We start from the raw sequence: 20,701 nt of genomic DNA on the forward strand, positions 1-20,701 counted from the left end.
CTAACCCCAGGCACCACAACTACTGAGCCTGTGCTCTAGACCCTGGGGGTCACAACTACTGAGCCCATGGGATGCAACTAGAGCAGCTCATGCCCTAGAGCCCGTGTTCTACCACAAGAGGAGCTGCAGCGATAAGAAGCCAAATGCCACAGCCAGAGAGTAGCCCCCGTTTGTCACAACAAGGGAAAAGCCTGAACAGCCAGAAATAAACAAGCAAAATTATCTTAAAAAATAATAGAAGCCAAAAATAGTAGTCCTGCTTTCAGAACAAGGTTATTATGAATCAACATTTATTATGAACTTAGCCTGGGACAATGAAAACCTCAGGTTTTAACAGTCTATTACTAAATAGCATTGTAAAAGGGTTGGCAAGCCCCCGTCTCAAGCTTAAGCCAATGACAGTTGTGAGGCGGCTGCCACCCCACACTCGTCTTCCTTCGAGGCAGGACTGACCCCTCTGTGAGGGAGCGTAGCTCTGTGACGGTCACAGAGTCCACAAATGCAAAATGTCCTCAATGCACAAAGCTGTGTCAACAGTCCCTACTTTTGAAAAGCAAAAAAATGAATTCGTTTACATTTCACTGATTCTCCTGGCAACCGTTTGTGCTGTACTCTCCAGTTTGATTCGGTTTCAAGTCGACTACATGATGTTCTCTGGTGCCCTGACATCTTAATTTGCTTCTAGCAGTAAAGCATATTATCATGTTTTGTCAGTAGCGTATTACCTCAGTGTAACTTCCAGTGTTTCAATCTAACCAAGATATAAAACAATTAAAAACATCATCAAGGGAAAAGAAAAAGTACCAATTACTTTGAAAAATGTCATTTCTATCTTCGTACAAGGTACCAAGAAAAATAAAACTGTCTTACTTACTGTGGCTGACTTCCTCTCCCCTTTAAGCAGTTTTCCAAGAATTTCATAACCATCAGTGGTGATATTTCCAGCTTCCTTGATATCCTTCTCTACAATCTCATAGCAGTCGATGTAAATCTTAACACTTTTCGAGGTCACTACGATATGAACCTAAAAAGATAATTTGTTTCCATTACAAAATTTCTACCCAGAACAATATGGCTGACTTCTACATATATCAGATCACATGTTAAAAAAATGTATACTTAAAGCTATTCATGAAATTAGAAGACGTTTGTTCCTTGGAAGAATAGCTATGACCAACCTAGGCAGCTTATTAAAAAGCAGAGACATTACTTTGCCAACAAAGGTTCGTCTAGTCAAGGCTATGGTGTTTCTAGTAGTCATGTATGGATGTGAGAGCTAGACAATAAAGAAAGCTGAGCACCGAAGAATTGATGCTTTTGAACTGTGGTGTTGGAGAAGACTCTTGCAAGTCCCTTGGACTGCAAGGAGATCCAACCAGTCCATCCTAAAGGAAATCAGTCCTGAATATTCATTGGAAGAACTGATGCTGAAGCTAAAACTCCAATATTTTGGCCACCTGATGTGAAAAACTGACTCATTTGAAAAGACCCCAATGCTGGGAAAGATCAAAGGAGGGAGGAGAAGGGGACAACAGAGGATGAGATGGTTGGATGGCATCACTGATGGACATAAGTTTGAGTAAACTCTGGGAGCTTGTGATGGACAGGGAGGCCTAGCATGCTGCAGTCCATGGCATTGCAAAGAGTCGGACACAACTGAGCAACTGAACTGAAAGCTATTCTCATCCCAAATCAAGAGCCTTGGACTAAAAATTCAAGAACCAGGTTGCAGTGTCAACGTCATTTAATTTAACAACATCAAATTAAATGAACCACTTAACCTCTCTGAGTCTCAGTTTCCTACCACTATTATATATCACTATAATTTCCTATTTTCCCCACTATGTACTCTTCCTGAGATGGCTAGAGGTAATATAGTAGATGAGATGACTCTTTAAACTATAGAGAGCTTTTCCAAAAAAAAAAAAGCAAACTGACAGATACAGAGAACAAGCTTGTGGATACCTGTGGCGGGGCACGGGGGCAAAATCGGGGTAGGGGATTAAGAGGTACACAGCAGTTTGTATAAAATAAGCTATCAAGATACACTATACAATATGGGGAACATAGTCAATATTTTTAATAACTATTAAAAAATACACTAGAAAGTGAATTAAAATACAAGTTAATAAATCATTAATAAATTGTTATACTCAGAACAAAGGAGCCTCGAATGTCTTCCACTGATTTTGCTAAATTCAGTTTTTAATTTCTTAGTCCAGAATCCCTGCCAACTCATTGGAAAAATCCCTGATGGTGAGAAAGATTGAGGGCAGAGGGAGAAGAGGGCATCAGATGAGATGGCTGGATGGCATCACCAACGCGATGGACATGAACTTGGCAAACTTCAGGAGATGATGAAGGTACAGGGAGGCCTGGCACGCTGCAGTCCATGGGGTTGCAAAGAATCAGACATGACTGGGCAACTGAACAACAACAGTCCTTGCCAAACAGACCTTCCACACCTAACACAGGAAAGAGCTAGGTTGTATCTTTTATAAAGAGTCAGCTCTGGAAATCAAATTCAAGACTCAATTTCCTCATAAGAAAACAAACTTATGTTGATTTATTGTTATTGGATATTGAAGATATTCAGAATCTTAAGAAATCTATTAGTACAGATAAATAATAAAACATCTATATTTCAATAATGTAAAGAATGCCTGCAGGCAATCTTTGGCTTTATAGATATGCCCATGGTTTCCACTTATCACAGCCCAAATAACTAAGTAAGCCCATGATGATTACTTTAAAAAGTTTGGTTCCAAGTTAAGGAACAGAAATTCCATTAAATATTTTAGAGTAAATAAGCATAAGGACAGTCTCCAGAGATTTTTTTTTAACAGTAGATATTTTTTCCACATAGAATCACCACCAAAACATTAATTTAGTGTATCTATAAGTAGTATGAATTACATATTGCTTTTATTTAAAAATGATATATGACTTACTAAAAATAATTTTAAATACCCCAGGACAATCATCTAATACTGAATTCAAGATGAATACCATACAGAAATTCCCAAGGTATTTATTATCTAGTAATATCTAGTAAGAACTGAAACTTATTTATTGGATCTTATATGAACAATCTCAGAGGCTAACACTCAAAAGCTATTTGAAAAATCATAGTATCTGGAAAAATTATTTCAAAATCAAAGCTTTGAAGTTTTGAAACAAAATTATTCCAAATACACTCGTCACTCAATGCGAACCAAAAAGAAACACATGCTAAAAATATATTTTTCTACAATCTCTTCAGTGTTTTATTGCACTTAAAACACATGCATAATTACATTTCAGATTGGCTCTTCATCTGGGCACCATTGTCCCAAGTAGTTAGCGACTATTTCCCAACTGGGAAGCATGTTGGTCACAGACCAGTAGAAAGAAACAGGAACACTCTTGTCAACTCATCATCACCCTTCCCAAGGTCTGCCATTCCTTATTTTTCATCTATTCTACCTTTTTGTCTTATTACAAATTTCTCACTTGAATCTATGTCATCTGATACAATAAGATAAAGACATAGAACTTTTCAAGAGAATCCTCTAGAAGCTGCAGTTGTCTGCCCTTCCCCACATAAGCTCTTTTAGCTTTTTAGCCTCTCTCCCAAGAGCCTCCTGCATGTTATTTTCACTAATTTGCTGCTTCTCTCAGAGAACTACTTGCTCTTATCTCAAAGACTGAAGAACTTCAGTTCCCAAATCACATGGGAAATGAAAGAAGGGCGTTCCAAGTCCTTGGATCAGAAGAATGTAAGTAGCCAATAGAGGCTGAATTTGGTGCTTGAACTGATGCGGTAAATGAGCGTAGGTTATAAGAATGGGGTGGAGGAAGGAAGGAGGGGGAAGAAAGCATAATGAAAAAGTAGAGGAGGAACTAAAAAAATAGAAAGACACTATGAAAAAAGAAGGTAGAGAATTTGAAAAGAAAAGAGTTTATGAGAAAAAGAGAGAAGAGGCATTACATAAAACCTAAGAGTACAAATACCTCTCTATAAAGGCAAATTAAGAAGGGAGGGTCAAAAAACTATCCCTGTAGATCTCTTCAAAATTACTACCTTATTTCAGTCAAGTAAAATGAAACATTCAATGAAAGTCAGAAATTAAAAAATAATAGTTCCGAGCCTAGATGGGGGGAATAGTTTGGGGGAGAATGGATACATGTATACGTACGGCTGAGTCAATTTGCTATTCACCTGAAATTATCACAACATTGTTAATTAGCTATACCCCAGTACAAAATGAAAAGTTCAAAAAGATAATAATAATAGTTTCTAAATGATTATCAGGTGGTTCATAGCAGGCTGAGTTTCTAATATCTTCAATGGGTATGGAAGAAAAATAAAATAGTCCTCTTTAGCAAGTTACTCAAATGTAAGTTTAATAGGTGTATCAATGAGCCAAAAAAAGTTCATAAGAACTTTGCCAGATTCAGCATCTATTATTGGACAAGAAGCAATTGAAGCTAGTAAAAATCTGTCAAACCAGAATCTTCTTTTCCAATAAGGCATTTATTTTCCTGTACTTTACCAGTAAAGTCTGTAACCTGTTGAGCAAATATGCCTTTATGTTTTCCCATCATTGTTTTTTTTTTTTTTTTCTTGCTTATCACTAATGAGCTCATCCAGCTTCCCTGGTGGCTCAGTGGTAAAGAATCCACCTGCCAATGCAGGAGACAAGGATTCAATCCGTGGATCAGGAAGCTTCCCTGGAAAAGGAAATGGCAACCCACTCCAGGATTCTTGCCTGGAAAATTCCATGGACAGAGGAGCCTGGCGGGCTACAGTTCATGGGATCCCATAGAGTCGGACACCACTGAGTGACTAAACAACAACAATAATGTGCACTTTGAGGCCTCTCCAAGTCCCGTGAGGAGAGGCCCTTGCTATCTTCACCAAGAATCTGATTCATGAATAAGAAAACATTCTGGGAAGAAACCAAGATTTTTAGGAAGAGAATCAGCAAGAAATTCATCTAAATCTACCTAATTATGGGGAAGTTCTTCAATTTTCACTTGAAAAATCAGACTGAATTGGAAATATTTGTTTTCTACATATGGGGACTAAATTTCTGAGCATCATACAGGGAAATTTTAAAGATTGCATGGCAAGTAGTCTTCCTCCTGTTCGTTTGATCCAACTGATGAAAAAAATTCCATTAAAAAGTCCACTCATAACCAAGACTGTTCATTTCTGATGCTGCCAACGCCAGTACTCTTTTCTGTCAATTAATTGTCTGAAAGCAAGTCTATATTACCCTTGGATCTTAAAATAAAAAAATTAAGATCATCAAGAATAGATAATCCCCTAAGAATTTATCTTAGAAGTTTTAATAAAATGTTTCAGAGAAGTTGTAAATGTGTTCATGCAGAAGTTAATCTCATAAACATTATCTTAATTATTTTGGTAGATAGTGAAAACTTTTGGACTGACATGTTTATAACTTTTCAATAAATGAGCAAGCGAAGCAGCTTACTATGCGCTATAAAAGAATAAATAATATTATCAACTAAATACAATCCACAAAAATTAAGCTTTTGAAACAAAATTACATAAAGGTTCAAAATAAAATGGTAGGTAGAAAAATGGGCATACAATATTGTATATACTACACAACGCATATTCTAAAAAGACATTAGCATTGAATATATACTGAAATGTTAATAGTAGTTAATCTCATAGTTAGTAGAAATATCATTTTAAATTTTCTTCTTTGAAAATTAATCAAATCTTCTGAAATAAGATGTTTTCAAAAGACATAGCTATGTTTCCACCAGTTTAACATACATTTTAATGAATAATAAATTAGTTTAAGTTTTAAGTCCATATACTTCTTTTATAAATAACCAGATAATCTTACAATTTTACCTTATGGAAACTTCCATAAAATAATGCCTTCACTTCATCTGTGTCAAATGTAACAGTCTGCACCTCACCTCTTGTATCCTTGTTAAAGAATGATAATGTCTTGCTAGAAGCTGTAATCAACACATAATTGTTATTAAATCAAATGCATGGAGATTCTATATTGAAAGTATTAACAATTAATTCTTGTTGAAGAGATCTCTAAAAAATTAATAATTCAATTAAGATAAAATGTAATTCTAATATTTACTGACATATTTTTTAAAAACTTTAAACATAAAAGCATAATCAAGGAAATATATATATATATACACACATCTAGAAGGTTCTTAAAGAGAAGGAAAAACATAATCAAAAATATGCATGCGTGGGCCCTAAAAGAAGATAAAAATCCTTACGATCTGCAATCACCCCAACTTGTGGTTTATAGTCTCTGTCTGTGATTTGCCAAATTGCAAAAGGGTCGCTGGGAGTTTCTGGGAGGAGTCTGAATAGTAATATAATTGTATATGAAGGAGGGAGTCCATTGGGATGTAGTTCTCTGTTGAATAAAGCAAAATTAATTAATTAGGTAATTAGTAAGGATTTCTCATCAGAAATAGATGATACTTAAATTTTTTGGACTAGAATCTTTTCATGACTAGTATTAGAAGCCATTTATAATAATCCAATTATAATAATCTTTCTAATAATACATTATGAGAAGGGGGAAAATTTGAGAATGACTTCAAAATAGCAAACACTAAAGATCCATTATGTAAACAGTAATAGTTTATTCATAATCTGATAAAGTCAAAAAGTCTGGGAAACTGCCAAATGGTCTTTCATCCTACAGTTAATAAATCATTTTTTCTTGATACATAGATGATTATAAAACTATATAATGACTTTGGAGTGATAAACATTCTATCTATGGATGTAATTTAAAGAGCATAAATCTCACTAAATATATTCAATTTCCAACATCAGGGATATGAGATCATAAGTAAGATGGCTCAAGGTTTCAATTTCTCCCTCCCTATACACTTCCAAAGTCCTCCCTTAAAATCAAATAAATCAAATAAGCTTCAGAAGGTCACACATTCCCAGAAACAAAACCAATAATATGTGTTACGGCCACATACATGTGCAAATGTTTAGTGTTGATAAGCGGATGTGATTCAAGTTTCTTGGCTCTAAGGCTATTAGAGATAAAATGTGGCCCCATGTGTCCTTCTAGACTTGAGTCAATCATTGTTCTAAGGGAATCTCTGAAACAGAATTAATGGATTTTTGCCAGAGACCATTTAAAAATACTTTCTTCGAAAAGATAGGAAAAGGGCCTTGATAATTGGCTCATGGACAGAAGAGAAGCAACTGCTCCACAGATTTTGATAGAGGGCCCAGAACGGCTCTTGGGGTTTTGAGCCTCAGTGTACCACGGTGCTGGCGCTTCTGGAATATAATGCTGTCCTACATTTTTTTTCAGTTTTTATTTGGTATATACTTATTTGCAATGTTGTATTTGTTTCTGCTGTACAGAAAAGTGAATCAGTTATACAAATACATAGAGCCTCTCTTTTTTTAGATCCTTTTCCCATCTGTACAGGGAGGGAACTCTACTCAATACTCTGTAATGCCCTCCTTCTTAAAGCATATGTTCTGGGCAAGCTGACACAATGTCTTTTGTATGTTCGAAAACCAACTATCGTCATAATGAAGTGAAGTGAGAGTTGCTCAGTCATATCTAACTCTTTGCCAACCCATGGACTATAGCCTGCCAGGCTCCTCTATCCTTGGAATCTTCATAATATTCCACATTAAAAATAATATCTTCTCCATATAAATTCATCAGTCACTTAGCCCATTTTTCTTCATTTATAGTTAATGAATGGTTATGAAAAAAAAGAAGTATTTAATTGCATTTTATGCCTCTTTCAGCCACAAGTTCTGAATCTTAAGAGGACAGTGGGCTGTCTTATGTGAAAATGTAGGAATCATAGCTTGAGGTGACAGAGTTAAACACTGGGTATTTAGGTTCACTGCAAAACCTAAAACTGCTAACTAGTGAGGTTAACCATAAAAGAGTTAGGAACTCACAGTGTGGTCATGCTACAACAATACAATCTGTGCTTCCTTACAAGAAATTAGCCTTGGTTTTAGTCTGAATTTTCCGTCAGCTTTCCCAGAGCATTTCAAATTTCAGGCATCATCATCTGACCTTGTCCTAGGTTTCTGAAAACTTTATTTCTTAGTGTTCTTTCCCCTCCAGAAGGTGCCAAACACATATTTTGGTTATCAGAACCAGGTACAAACTTTCATCAAGTTAAATAACATCTAGAGCTGCCCAACAGGTCCCTGGAGCACCGGCCAATAAAAACTAACTGCCGCCTGTCAGATCACAGACAGACTGCTGCAGTCTTTCATCTTCTGGAGTCAGAAACTCTAGGAAGAATGCCTGTTCCCATTCTGCACTGATTCCATCCAGCCCCTCTGCACCCACGGAGAAGGGTTCAAGAGAAGATGATGCCTCCCTGCTTAAATAATCTCCCTTAGAAGATGCATAACTACAGTCCTAGCCTTAAATTCAAAAGGACTTAGTAATCCATCACACGGCAGACACAGGATGAGATTCTCAGAGTAGCAGACTTGAGTACTAGTCTCCCATGTGACCCTTAACTCAGCAGTGGGGCTTCCCTGATGGCTCAGCGGTAAAGAATCTGTCTGCAGTGAAGGAGATGCAGGAGACACGGGTTCAATCCCTGGGTTGGGAAAATCCTCTGGAGGAAGAAATGACCAGTAGTCATGCCAAGAGAATCCCAAGGACAGAGGAGCCTGGCAGGCTACAGACCATGCAGTCGCAAAGAGTCGGACATGACTGAGCAACTGAACACACACACAACACACACACACACACATACACACACACACAACCCAACTGGACTCAAGGAAACTAAATCAGGTCATCCATACAACTTCTCCGACAATTCTAAAATACCAGAGTGCTACGTTAGCAAAGACTCTAAGAACCTCCGAAAAGCCCCTGGCCCATGGTAAGAAAGAGACCCTCCGGCTGTCAGACTCACACTGTGGGCTGGCTCACGAAGGCGTTCTTCTGAAGCCTGTAAGACGAGTGGCTGGGGAAAGAGCCGGACTCCAGGGAGACCCCTTGCACAGAAGCAAAGTTCTTTTCGGTCAGATTGTATGCTTCAAGCATCTTAAAACCTTCACATCAGAACAGAAAATATTGCAATGAGGTTATTTGAATTATCTTATTGCTTAAATCCTCAAATAAATTAGCCAAAGAGTATGAATGTTTACCTGGCGAGGTGTAGCCATCCAAATAAATGAGAGGACAACCTGCAACATACAGCGTTGTTTAAGTACAATTCACCAAGGTATACCAACATTATACACGCACAGAAACCACCTGCATACAGCAAGTAACAAAACTGTTCATTCATTTATAAAACACAACAATCAAACCTTTTCTAAGTGGTTTTGTGTAGATTTTCAACTTGTAGGGGAAATCATGCTATTGAGCAGTGGAATCATGTTTTCTGGACCGTCTCCAGTCCACCTGGAATTTTACAACGTTCTTAAGAATGGTTAAGATAGAATTAAAGGGGGAAATTTATATATTTTTTTCGATGGATTAAAGAACGTTTCACCCAGGGAACTTTAAATTTGTGCAAGGGCAGGAGGAATCTGTTGCCAGCCAATCCTCTTCTCGGCCAAACGCTGGAGGCTCGTGCTCGTCACTGAACCGTCCAGGGGTAGGTATGCAGGGGGTCTCAACCTGGGGCCCGGAGCTGGGACAGGGAGGGCTGCATGCAGGACCCCCTGGAATGGACGGAGCAGCTGCTGCTCCCGCTCACTTTCACGACGGCAGCTCCATTCTGAGCTTCAGCGTTAATTTTTACAGTAAGCCACTGACATTCGTTTACTTCTGCTGCCTTGAACCAGAGTTCTGAGAGTCTGATATAATGTTTAATAGGGGAAAACACAACACTTAAAAAGTACAGCCCTGCCTGGGATTAGGGGTTTAGATGAGCCACTCAACTATCTCCTTAATCTAATACTCCAAGAATCAGAGTTCATGAATGGGGAGGAGGACAAATGGATTTAAATCTTTTGTCCTTCACTGTATCTTAAAAGTTAAACTGGAGGTCTACAGTATACCATGAATATACCCAAAGAAACAAATGAGAACCAAGTGCATTTCTACGGGGCACACTCGCATAAGGCTGTTTTTTCATGGCTCTCGTGAAGCACAGATGTTGACAGAACAAATACCAATTGATTACTAACAGGGAAAACCTTCATCTCACAGAAATGCTTCTATAAATGCGTTTCTAAGTTGAAGATTCATTTTCTCAAATGTCACAGGCATTGAGATGGTGGGAAAAGGATATATACCAACATTTTATTTCCATACAAGGAATATTGCATCTTCAAGACTAAAAATGGACCTCTGACAAGCACACAGTTAGCATGACCTCAATAGGACCAGTGATTCATCAGGTTCTCAAGTGGTTTCCCAGGATCTATTTATGCACAAGACTTGATCTTGGTTAGGATAAGGAATGGTCTACTCAGTAGTTATTTTTCAAAACAAGGGACACTATGGATCCATATGGACCATGACTTACTTGAAGTGGCAGTTTCACACACAAATGTGATTAGGTTGTCCTCTATCTTCTCAAAAGATTCAAAGTCATCCACAATGAACACGTGCCGCTCGCTTGGTTTGCTGGCTATGTTGGCAAGTTCATTGTAGTCGACATCAGCCACACCAACTACAAAGACACTGAACCCTGCAGAGCAATGTTTATAGAATTACACAGACTTCTGTGCCTCCTTTGGGGCCTAAACAACTCAAAATAAAATCTTATCAGAAATGATGCCAAACTTTCTCAGCTTATGCATCAAGTTCTTTCAACTGACATAAAGTCTCCTTAATTAATATACACTTTTTCCTATGTCTGGCTTATAAAATTCAATTAACTGGATTTCCTAAAGTAAAATCTTCACAATTAAAAGGTGAACATTTTAATAACAAAATGACTTAATGTAGCACTCATTTCCTTCCACACATCCTAACATACCCATTAACATAAAATGCAATTAATTGGATTTCCTAAAATAAAATCTTCACAATTAAAAGGTGAACATTTTAATAACAAAATGACTTAATGTAGCACTCATTTCCTTCCACACATCCTAACATACCCATTAATTCTACACATGTCTTAGGCAACATCAGCATTTTAAGCTGATGTGACTCAGAAACCAACAATAGGCCCATTTTAAACTGAATTCCTGAAACTAATTTACTCAATAAACTCAGGCTCAAAGTCAGCACTTTGACCACTTTCAAAATGAAATCTACAACTGCCGCTGGCAATAAACTTTCATTTATTTAGGCTAATACAAATAAACAAAGTTTTCACTCCAAAAGTTTAATTTGACAGCAGGAAAAATAGGCTATATAAAGAACTGGTTACATAATTAGCTAGAAACAAGATAACTTGAGGAGCAGTCATTCATAACCCCAAAGTTAAATCAGCGAGGAGCCCAACATATGAAGAAATCTGTTCAAAGTGCCTAACCACAATGGAAATAATTTATAAAAACACCAGTACATAGAATGATCTCTATTGTAAGAAGACAGCATGACTTAGTACTAATCATGACTCAAAATTTTAGCAAAAGACCCACACATGTGCAGATGACAAACTCCATGTAATGAAGTACTCTACAATTTAGACCACAGTAAATCATGCATAGCATAGAATTCTCTCTAAAATATGTCCACCTTGGACCCTGCCTGAAGGAGTGAGGTTGTTAATTCAAGTACTATAAAGATCTAGTTTCATCTCTAATCATCTGACATAACTAATTTGAAAGGCAATGTCACATCCTTGCTACAGGCTTTCAGAATGTTGGATCGCCAGGATCTACACCAGTGACGTCTCCCCAGAAGCCTCTCCGCTCCTTTGCAGTGAACCTTCCAGCAACCTGTTTGGGGCATGAGTTTACCAGGTCATGCTAAACCTATGTCCCTCCTTAGAGTGGGTTGAACCAGCATCAAGATTTGCTTCTGCTACAGCAGGAAGCCTGCTTGAGGATCATCCCATCTCTGCTGTCTGTAGCCTTCCAACCACTATGGGGGACAGACCCTGAGGCATGCATGTCTTACACAAAGAATACACCATGTCATAGCTGAGCAATTATCCAACTGTTCCATGATTAAATGTAAACTAACATTAGAAGGGTGTGGAGGAGGATAGAGTCAAAGAGAAACAATAAAGTAAAATCCATAATTTTGGTCTTTTGCAAGCATTTCTGAATGTTTGAAACTGTAAAATAAATGAGGGCAATCCCTGGGCGTCAAATGTATGCCTGTGCTTACCTGACTGCTGAATGACCAAAGCTGCCTTCTTGACCTCATCCTGCGACCGACCATCCGTGACCACAACCAGCACTTTGGGGACATTCTTCCTCATGCCGCTCTCCCAGGTCAACACCTTCTCCTTGATAAAGGTCAGAGCCTTGCCTGTAGAATGTGGCATGGAACATGTTCGTGTCATATCAGTGAAAACTATCCAAATGCCCTTAGTCACACCCAGCTGGTAAGAATTTGAATGTTAGAGTTATACTCAGCCCATCACTCCAAAGGCTTTGGAGAGTGAAAGTCTAAATACATGCTGATGAACGGTACCTGTTCTTGTGTTTCCTCCTCTGTACCGAATATTCTGGAGAGCACCCAGGGCCAGGGCCTTGTCGTTGTATGTGTTCAGCTTAAACTCAGACTTGACCTCGTCACTGTACTGCACAAATGAGACCTGAAAGGAAAGGCAGTTTGGTGGTGAGGGTAAGTCAGCTCTTTTTATGTTTCAGTTTTCAAATGATTCCTCTAGTTGTAGAATGGGAAAGAGAAGTGGATTAGACCTGATGAAATATTATAAACACTTTATAGCTAATATTATAACACTGACTACCATTGTCTCACTAAATTCTCGAATTTCTGATCTTCATAAAAGTGTCAGTAATTGATAACTGATAAAGTACGTGCAGTATGTTCATTGTCCAGGATGTAAGAAGGGATACGTGAAGCCAGAAAGCAATGTGGTTCCAGGATGAGAAATGCGAACATACCATCTTGAGCTCAAATGTTGGCTAAGCAATTGTTCCTCTCTTCTACTGACTAAATCTACTCTTCATGGTAACATAAAAATGGCACATGTGTGATAATAATCATCACTCATCACAAACTCGGTGGCGGTGTGATTTAGTAGAAAGATTATAGGCTTTATACACAGGATCAATGGGATCAAAACTTTGCCGATTAATAGCTTTGTGACATCGGGCAAGTTCCCAACATCTCTGGGTCTTTGTTTTTTTAATCAGTAAAATGGAAATAATTATACTTACTTTCTACAGTCATTTTAAAGAAGAATCATATATACTAAGTAGCTGGCACACAGAAGCTAATAAAATATGGTAGCTTTTTTATTCTTATATTTTATCAGAAATCTTAATTTCTAAGAGGATTTTTTAAATGGCTTAGTTGCTGATACATTAAATTAAGAACATAACTAGCCTGACATTTTCCTCGTCTTGGGTTGGAATAACATCCACAGGATTATTTGGGGATTTGAAATTTAATATATTCCATAAAACATTATTCCATAAAAGAAGACATGATTTGTTTGCAGAATTATTTGTGGTTTATGTCAAAAGCTCTTATTTTCATAACATCTCTAAGATGTCACAATGAAGAGGTACAAACAGCCAAAATAAAGAAGAAAACTCACCAAGAGAAACGTGGAAGGAAAGAACAAAATTCCAAAAAAATAATAAAACAATACAGTCTCTTGCCTTTAGGAGTCAATGATTTAGACAGCAGAGAAACACACAAATAATGACAATATAAAGTGGTATGGGCCACAAGAGCAATACAAACAGAACCCTTCAGGAGTCTGGAATGCCTAAGACTGTCAAGGAAACTTCCCCAGAAAGGGTGGAATTGAAGTGGGTCTTCAAGGTTGCAGAATCTGAATTATAAGTAACAGAGCCACTGGCCCTGAGTGTCATGATAGAGGGGACAGCAGGGTTCCACACCCCCACCAGTCACTAATCATCCCTAGATCTTCTGAGTTAACAGGGTAGGACAGTTACAATGCATTTAACTTCCAGAATACAAAATGATCTTTTGTGAAAACGGATCCTTGTCAGAAGTTTTAGGCTGCAAGTTAAGAGTTAGAATTCCCTAAATTCTTCAACAAGAACATCATTTAGCCAAGAGTATACCTAGAGGAATACTTATTTTTTCTATTCACTTTATCATTTACACCCAAGCCCTTCCCAGAAGTATATGTGTAAAGAGAATAGCAAACAAAGTCAAAACGGAGTTTATACTGAAAAGTCTTTGTACTTAAGAAGTTTGGAGGAAACAGCAAGACATTACAGATGAATAACCTTTGATACGACACCCACCTGAATTCCTGCAGGACTGATTTCATCAAAGCCTCCCACGGTATTGAAGATGAATTTTACAACTTTGTTAAAATTATCATCCCCAATACTCCAGGAAGCATCGGTCAAGAATACAATATCTGCTTTGGCCCCTTTGCACACTGGGGGAGAAAACACAAAAGAAGCCCCAAATCTCATAAATTCTTTCATTCAAGTGAAGTTACAAAACTGAGAAATGTAATCTAACAGCCTGCTATTCCCCTGTGGTTCCAGCAGTAACTGCATCATGTGGGAACTTGATAGAAATGCAGAGTGCTGGGTCCCACCCCAGACTTCCTGAATCAGAATTCGCAGTGACAACGTGCCAGATGATTCGAGTGAACACTAAAGTTTGAGAAGTGCTCTCAATCTCTGCTCTAGAATTACTCCACCTGCTCACATTCACTCTGCAAACACAGACTCCCTCCATATAGAATAATTCAAGTAGCTTCAAACAATAAATGTGGAGGAAATCAAATTAAAAACAATTATTCACAGAACTTGAGTCATCAGTGGGTTTGGAGATTCTATATATAATTATCAAAGACTTGATGCAGATAAGGTGTCTTTTAAATTTTAACTTAAGCCACCAGAATCATATGGAAGGAGGAAAGGGGGGGGGGATAAAATAAAGAAACATCTTTAAATCTTTAGACTTGAAGGATTAAAAAAATTCTGAAAATAAGAATTTAACAACATTTTAGTGACAAAAATTTAATGTGCAGAATATTTAACACCAAGAATGAATCCTAATGTAAATATGGACTTTGGATGATAATGATGTGCCAATATAGGTTCACAGGATGTAACAAACATACCACTCTGGCAGCAGGGGGATGTTAAGGGTTGGGGGAGGTTTGGATGGGAGGAGGTAGGGCATGTCTGGGACCTACATGTACTTTCAGTTCAAATTTGCTATGAACCTAAAACTGCTCTAAAATTTAACTCCTCTAAAATAAAATTTAACGTCTATTAAGACCTTAGCACATCTTTAAGCCAAAATTACTTATTGAATTCCTTTCAAAAGTTTAACTTAAAGAAACTCATTACTAAAAAAATTAAAAAAAAAAACTCATTACTATTTTATCCTATAATAACACATTTTTAATTTTACTTTTTTAATAGACTTGATAAAATCATATCAAAAAGGCTAAGATAAAATCATAGCCTTCTAAGTCTTCCAGGATTTAAAAAAAAAAAACCTTTAAAGTCTGAAATGCTTTCAGTTAAATGCTGGAAACAGAATGTAGGAAAAGAATAAACCAGTAGTTAATTTGCTATTCAGTCACTTAGTCGTGTCCGACTCTGCAACCCCACAGACTGCAGCACGCCAGCTTTCCTGTCCTTCACTACCTCCCAGAGCTTGCTCAAACTCATGTCCATGACTCATCCAACCATCTCATCCTCTGTCACCTGAAACTTAATTGGATGAAACGCTGAGTGCTGCCCCAAATTACAGAGAGACCAGTAGGAAAAGGTCAGTATGTGTCTTTTTACCAGTTCTCTGCAAGTGACAATTATGCCTCCAACTTTGGTGAATGGAAATTTTTCAGCTTTGTGTAATTCAGGGCCTCTCAGGTCAGAAGCCAGGAATTCCAAAGTCAAAGGCCACAGGAGTTACATTGCAGATTTAGCCCCAAAGGTTCCCAGTGCTTTTTGATGCCAACAGCCAGAAGAAAGAAATGCCCACCATGTGACTATGGATTATATAAGGCATCACTAGACCTTCATCTGCAAAATTGAGGAAACAGAGTTCCACTGAAGAGCTGCAGTGGTTTATGATTGATTTTAGTCACACCAAAATGTGTCTGGAGCGTGGGAAGAGCCAATGACTGGTAATCTTTGCCTTTGATCGAAAAACACTTCAGCAGGAATAATAAATCAGAAATGTCCTATATCAACTGTAAATGATGTACAGGCTGCATAAGTAAGAAGGAGCTCAGTCCCCATCAGCTGAATGCATTGACTTGACAGCATCACTTACCTTCCCGGGCTGGTGGAATTGTAGGAGGAGGAGGGGGTGTGGGTGGCTCTGTAGGGGCTTCTGTTGGTTTTAAGGCTAGAATTTAAAAGAATAATGAGAAAACCACAACAAGTGCATATTTCACATCACAGAAAGTAAATCTTAAGAGCCATTTAAGCCCTCAACAACAAATTAGGTCTCCCTGGCACTGACGCTGGGAATTCCATTTCATCCAAATTTGGTACCATTGGCAGACACTCAGTATTGACTGCAGCAGGAACTGAAGCCCAGAATCAGAGGAAGAATGGGCAAAGGTCACTAATGCAACACATATTCGCCTTCTCACTGTTTGCTAGAGCCAGCTCCCTCCTTGAGGTCTTTCCTTATGATTATACCAAGCCTAACAGGGGTAGCACAGGTTTGCTGCAGATAAGGGTGTTGAGACAGCCACAGGGATCAACCGGCCACAGGCCCACCTCAAGGATCTGCCATCACGTCACTATTGCTGCTCACAAGGAGAAGTGTCCACGCAGGAGTCACTTCAGCCTCCCGCACCCAGAGCATCCTATTCTGAAGCCTTACAGAGACTCCCCAGATTACTCAGGCACTTACTAGTACGTTCTTTGACCGAGACACCTGGTCCCTCAAGATTTGGTGTTTGCACAAAGACAGTGACGCTGTAATCAGTTTCTGGTGACAGGTCAGTGAAGCAGTGACTGGTTTCTGATCCACGCACTGTGATTTCCTGCCCTCTGGTTCCTGGTTAGGACAATGCCAGCATTGTCAGTAGTTATATTTAAAGGCATTTTGATGCATCATTTTATAACCAAAATAACATCTTTACTAAAGCTTAAAATGTGACAACTATGTGCTCCAGGTATTTTTGTTTTGTTTTGTTTTGTACACGTACCATCTGCGGGGCTTAGTTTTAGTCTGTAGGAAGTAGCTGCTCGATGAGCCAACCATCTGACACAGAATGTATCCCACCCGACTTGGTAAGTTTTCAGATCTGTCACATTCAAATATACTACAAAAGAAAGGCAGAAAGAAATAGACTTACTTCCCAAACAAAGGCAAAAAGCATACTTTTAATCCTAGCACAATTTTAAAACTTTCTTTGTGGCTGAAAAACATAATGCCTAAAGTCTCACAGTGTTTCCTTATTAAGAAATATACATGAAACCAACATGAAAATATGGTACAGTCAAAATGGATCTCCCTTTCTATCACTGATTTTCAAGAGAAGGAAATTCCACATTCAGGCATATCTCTGAGATACTGCAGGTTCAGTTCCAGACCACCAGAATAAAGCAACTATTGGTTCAGTAAATGAGTGGCATGAATATTTTGACTTTCCAGAGCATAGAAAAGTTATACACTATACACTATACACATATACCATACCATAGTATATTAAGTGTGAAGCAGCTTTTTGTATTAAAAATGTAACGTTCATACCTTTATTAAAAATACTTGATTGCTAAAAACATTAACCATCATCTGAGCCTTCAGCTAATTGTAATCTTTCTGCAATAGTAACACCAAAGACCACTGATCTCAGATCACCATATCAAACATAATAATAATGAGAAAGTTTGAAATATTTCAAGAACCACCAAATGTGACACAGAGACATGAAGTGAGCAAATGTTGATGGAAAAATGGCACCAGTAGACTTGCTCCATGCCAGGTTGCCACAGAACTTCAATTTATAGAAAATGCAGCATCTGCAAAGTGCAATAAAGCCAAGTGCAGTAAAACGAGGTCTGTCTGTAGCCCCTCTCAACACAATGAATGTCCAAGATCTCATGAAATACAATGAGAATTTTTTCTGAAATTCTATCTGCTAAGTTCTTAAAATAGTCATTAAAGCATTTGATGATAACAAAATCTATCTGTGGGCTGAATCAGTAATCATGACATTTACAGGAAAACTTTCAACTGTGCATATGTTTACTTAGTCACCCAGGTGTGAGTTTGTGACCACATGGACTGTAGTCCACCAGGCTCCTCTGTCCATGGAATTTTCCAGGCAAGGATACTGGAATGGGTTGCCTTTTCCTACTCCAGGGGATCTTCCCAACCCAGGGGTTGAACCGTGTCTCTCACATCTCCTGCATTGCCAGGTGCCTTCTTTACCACTGAACCACCTATGAAGCCCGTGTTTAACATCAAATGTCAAGAAAAACCACATAGTTCTCAACTCTGTGATCTTACATATTATTCATGGATGAAATAATACTTCCAAAATTTTTATCTTTCAATATTTTAAATGTATTTTATATGAAATAAACATATCTCAACATACACATTTTGTAATTTTGATTATATGGCCCAAGTATTTGTTTAGCTGGACACAAAAGGATTACCTACTCAATGCTGAGGAAACATGCATGTTAAGAAAGAAAATTAAAACAGACTGGTCTGATCATTTATATGACACTTTTTCTTACAACCACAAAAAGCTACGTGACTCACATGTCGTGCCTTGGTCGGTCAGAGGAACACTGAGTCCAGAATCATACTGAGCATAGACATTCACGTCATAGGTGGTACTGGGGTTGAGATTGTGTAATGTGTACGATGTCACTTCTCCAACAAAGACTTCCATGGGCTCATTGGAACCTTTTATTACAATCACAAAAATACAGGGAAATATGTGATCCTTAGTCTCAATTTTTTCTTAAAATCAAGTGACTTAAACGATAGTATGAACACTATTGATTTCATAGCCCTTATGCACTTGCTCCCTGTAATACATGCTATATTATATGGTGAATACAGAACTGTAGGCAGAGACAATCCTTTTCTTGTTATTCTCAAAGTGTAGCACAATACCTATCATGTGTGCTAATGAATGCAGCATGTGTGCAATTAATGTTCATTTAATGAATAAATCATCACACAGTCAACTACTCTAGACTCTCAAGTTTCTTCTCTTAAGCCTCACTTTGCCAGCATAGTACTCTAGGTACTATGTTAACATTAACTAGGTACTCAGTTAACATTTTTTCTGTTGTAGAGATGATTTAAGAACATCTGTCTTGCATCCCATTCCTCCACTTTGAAGTTCTCTCTTTGCTTCTTACACAGCTCACATATCCTGACATTTGCCTTCTCTCCTTTTCCTTTTTCTGGTTCACACCCTTCTTGGGCACATGGAAGATACCTCAGCAAATTTAGCACAAAGAGTATATTTATTCCATTTTGCTAAACATATAGATAGAATATGGAAACAAAGATGGCAAATAATTTAATAGAGAGGATATCCATTTAGGTGAAAGTGTCAGTGGGAAGTTGAAAACCAAGCCTGTTGTGAATAAACTAAAATGCACATGCCCCAAATGGAATAATACCTTGACATAATGGGAAAATACAGAAATACAGTTTATATTGTTTATGCACCCATTATTTCACAAGCATAATAACATATAGGTTGTCTGAACACAATTTCAATTTGTGGAATTTTATGAACCAGATCAGACATCTTAGTCATGCAAATTAATGGGAGTAACATCTAAACCCATAGTAACAATAATACTTTAAACCACTGGCTTAAATACTATTTCCAGAAATGTTACCTTTGGTAGGAGAGAACTTGATGTGATAACTGAACTATCAGGAGAATCTAATGGAGGATGCAATTAAAAACACCCTCATACACAAATAACCCTCTAATGCATTTTTAAGATGACAAAGGTGTTTCCTTACCTGCTGGCTTATACACAATTTTATATCCAAGAACAGGAGAGGGTGAAGGATCCCAGGACACCCTGAATCTGGTATACCACTCATCAGAGATGTGTATGTTCTGAGGAGGAAGTAATCCCACTGAAAACAAACATTGGCACACATTACTGACCTTTTATTGACAAACAAGGACTAACAAACATTAAGCATAGAACTTAGTGAGTATTGACTATGAATGTTGGAAGTGTAGCCCCATGAAAGCATATTAATATATCCCATAATGTTCTGATCCAAAAAACAATTAATAAGCACTTAAATGTTCAACAGAAAGCTTGGAAATTTTCCAAATTCCGACAGCAAATCAAACGGACTCAGGAACTGGTGATTTCCGAACCAGTATGTTATGTGATGCAGAATCATAGAGACTAAAATACATCTCATACCAGTTTTTGAATGTTATAGTTCAAAGATTCTTAGACCAAAAAAAGCAATTTTGAGACTATCTAGCCCAACCATCTTATCACAAAAATAAACTATGGTTTGTCCAAGACTACACAGCTAGCTAATGACTAAAACAAGGTTCTTGCCCAGCACCATTATAACCTCTACCAGCAAGACCTAGAGAAAATCCTCGGGCTTCCAGAGCTCAGGCTACCTCCACTCCCAGTAAGAGCAATGCT

The 20,701-nt window shown here is 37.9% G+C and overlaps 1 protein-coding gene across 1 annotated transcript in view; it reads right to left on the bottom strand.

Annotated features, from left to right (window-relative positions):
- COL12A1 (collagen type XII alpha 1 chain) overlaps window positions 1–20,701 on the bottom strand; it is a 113,901-nt gene that overhangs the window by 22,741 nt on the left and 70,459 nt on the right. Inside the window, exons 38-51 of the mRNA XM_061131780.1 lie at window positions 20,043–20,162; window positions 18,810–18,956; window positions 17,242–17,358; window positions 16,944–17,090; window positions 16,353–16,427; window positions 14,351–14,490; window positions 12,573–12,696; window positions 12,264–12,407; window positions 10,501–10,665; window positions 9,170–9,208; window positions 8,935–9,073; window positions 6,268–6,410; window positions 5,873–5,982; window positions 875–1,024 (exon numbers count right to left, since the gene is read on the bottom strand). Coding sequence (XP_060987763.1) covers window positions 875–1,024; window positions 5,873–5,982; window positions 6,268–6,410; window positions 8,935–9,073; window positions 9,170–9,208; window positions 10,501–10,665; window positions 12,264–12,407; window positions 12,573–12,696; window positions 14,351–14,490; window positions 16,353–16,427; window positions 16,944–17,090; window positions 17,242–17,358; window positions 18,810–18,956; window positions 20,043–20,162 — 1,760 coding nt within the window. The remainder of the gene's footprint in view (window positions 1–874; window positions 1,025–5,872; window positions 5,983–6,267; window positions 6,411–8,934; window positions 9,074–9,169; window positions 9,209–10,500; window positions 10,666–12,263; window positions 12,408–12,572; window positions 12,697–14,350; window positions 14,491–16,352; window positions 16,428–16,943; window positions 17,091–17,241; window positions 17,359–18,809; window positions 18,957–20,042; window positions 20,163–20,701) is intronic.

Source organism: Dama dama, chromosome 28 (assembly GCF_033118175.1).
Source record: "Dama dama isolate Ldn47 chromosome 28, ASM3311817v1, whole genome shotgun sequence".
Taxonomy (NCBI): Eukaryota; Metazoa; Chordata; class Mammalia; order Artiodactyla; family Cervidae; genus Dama; species Dama dama.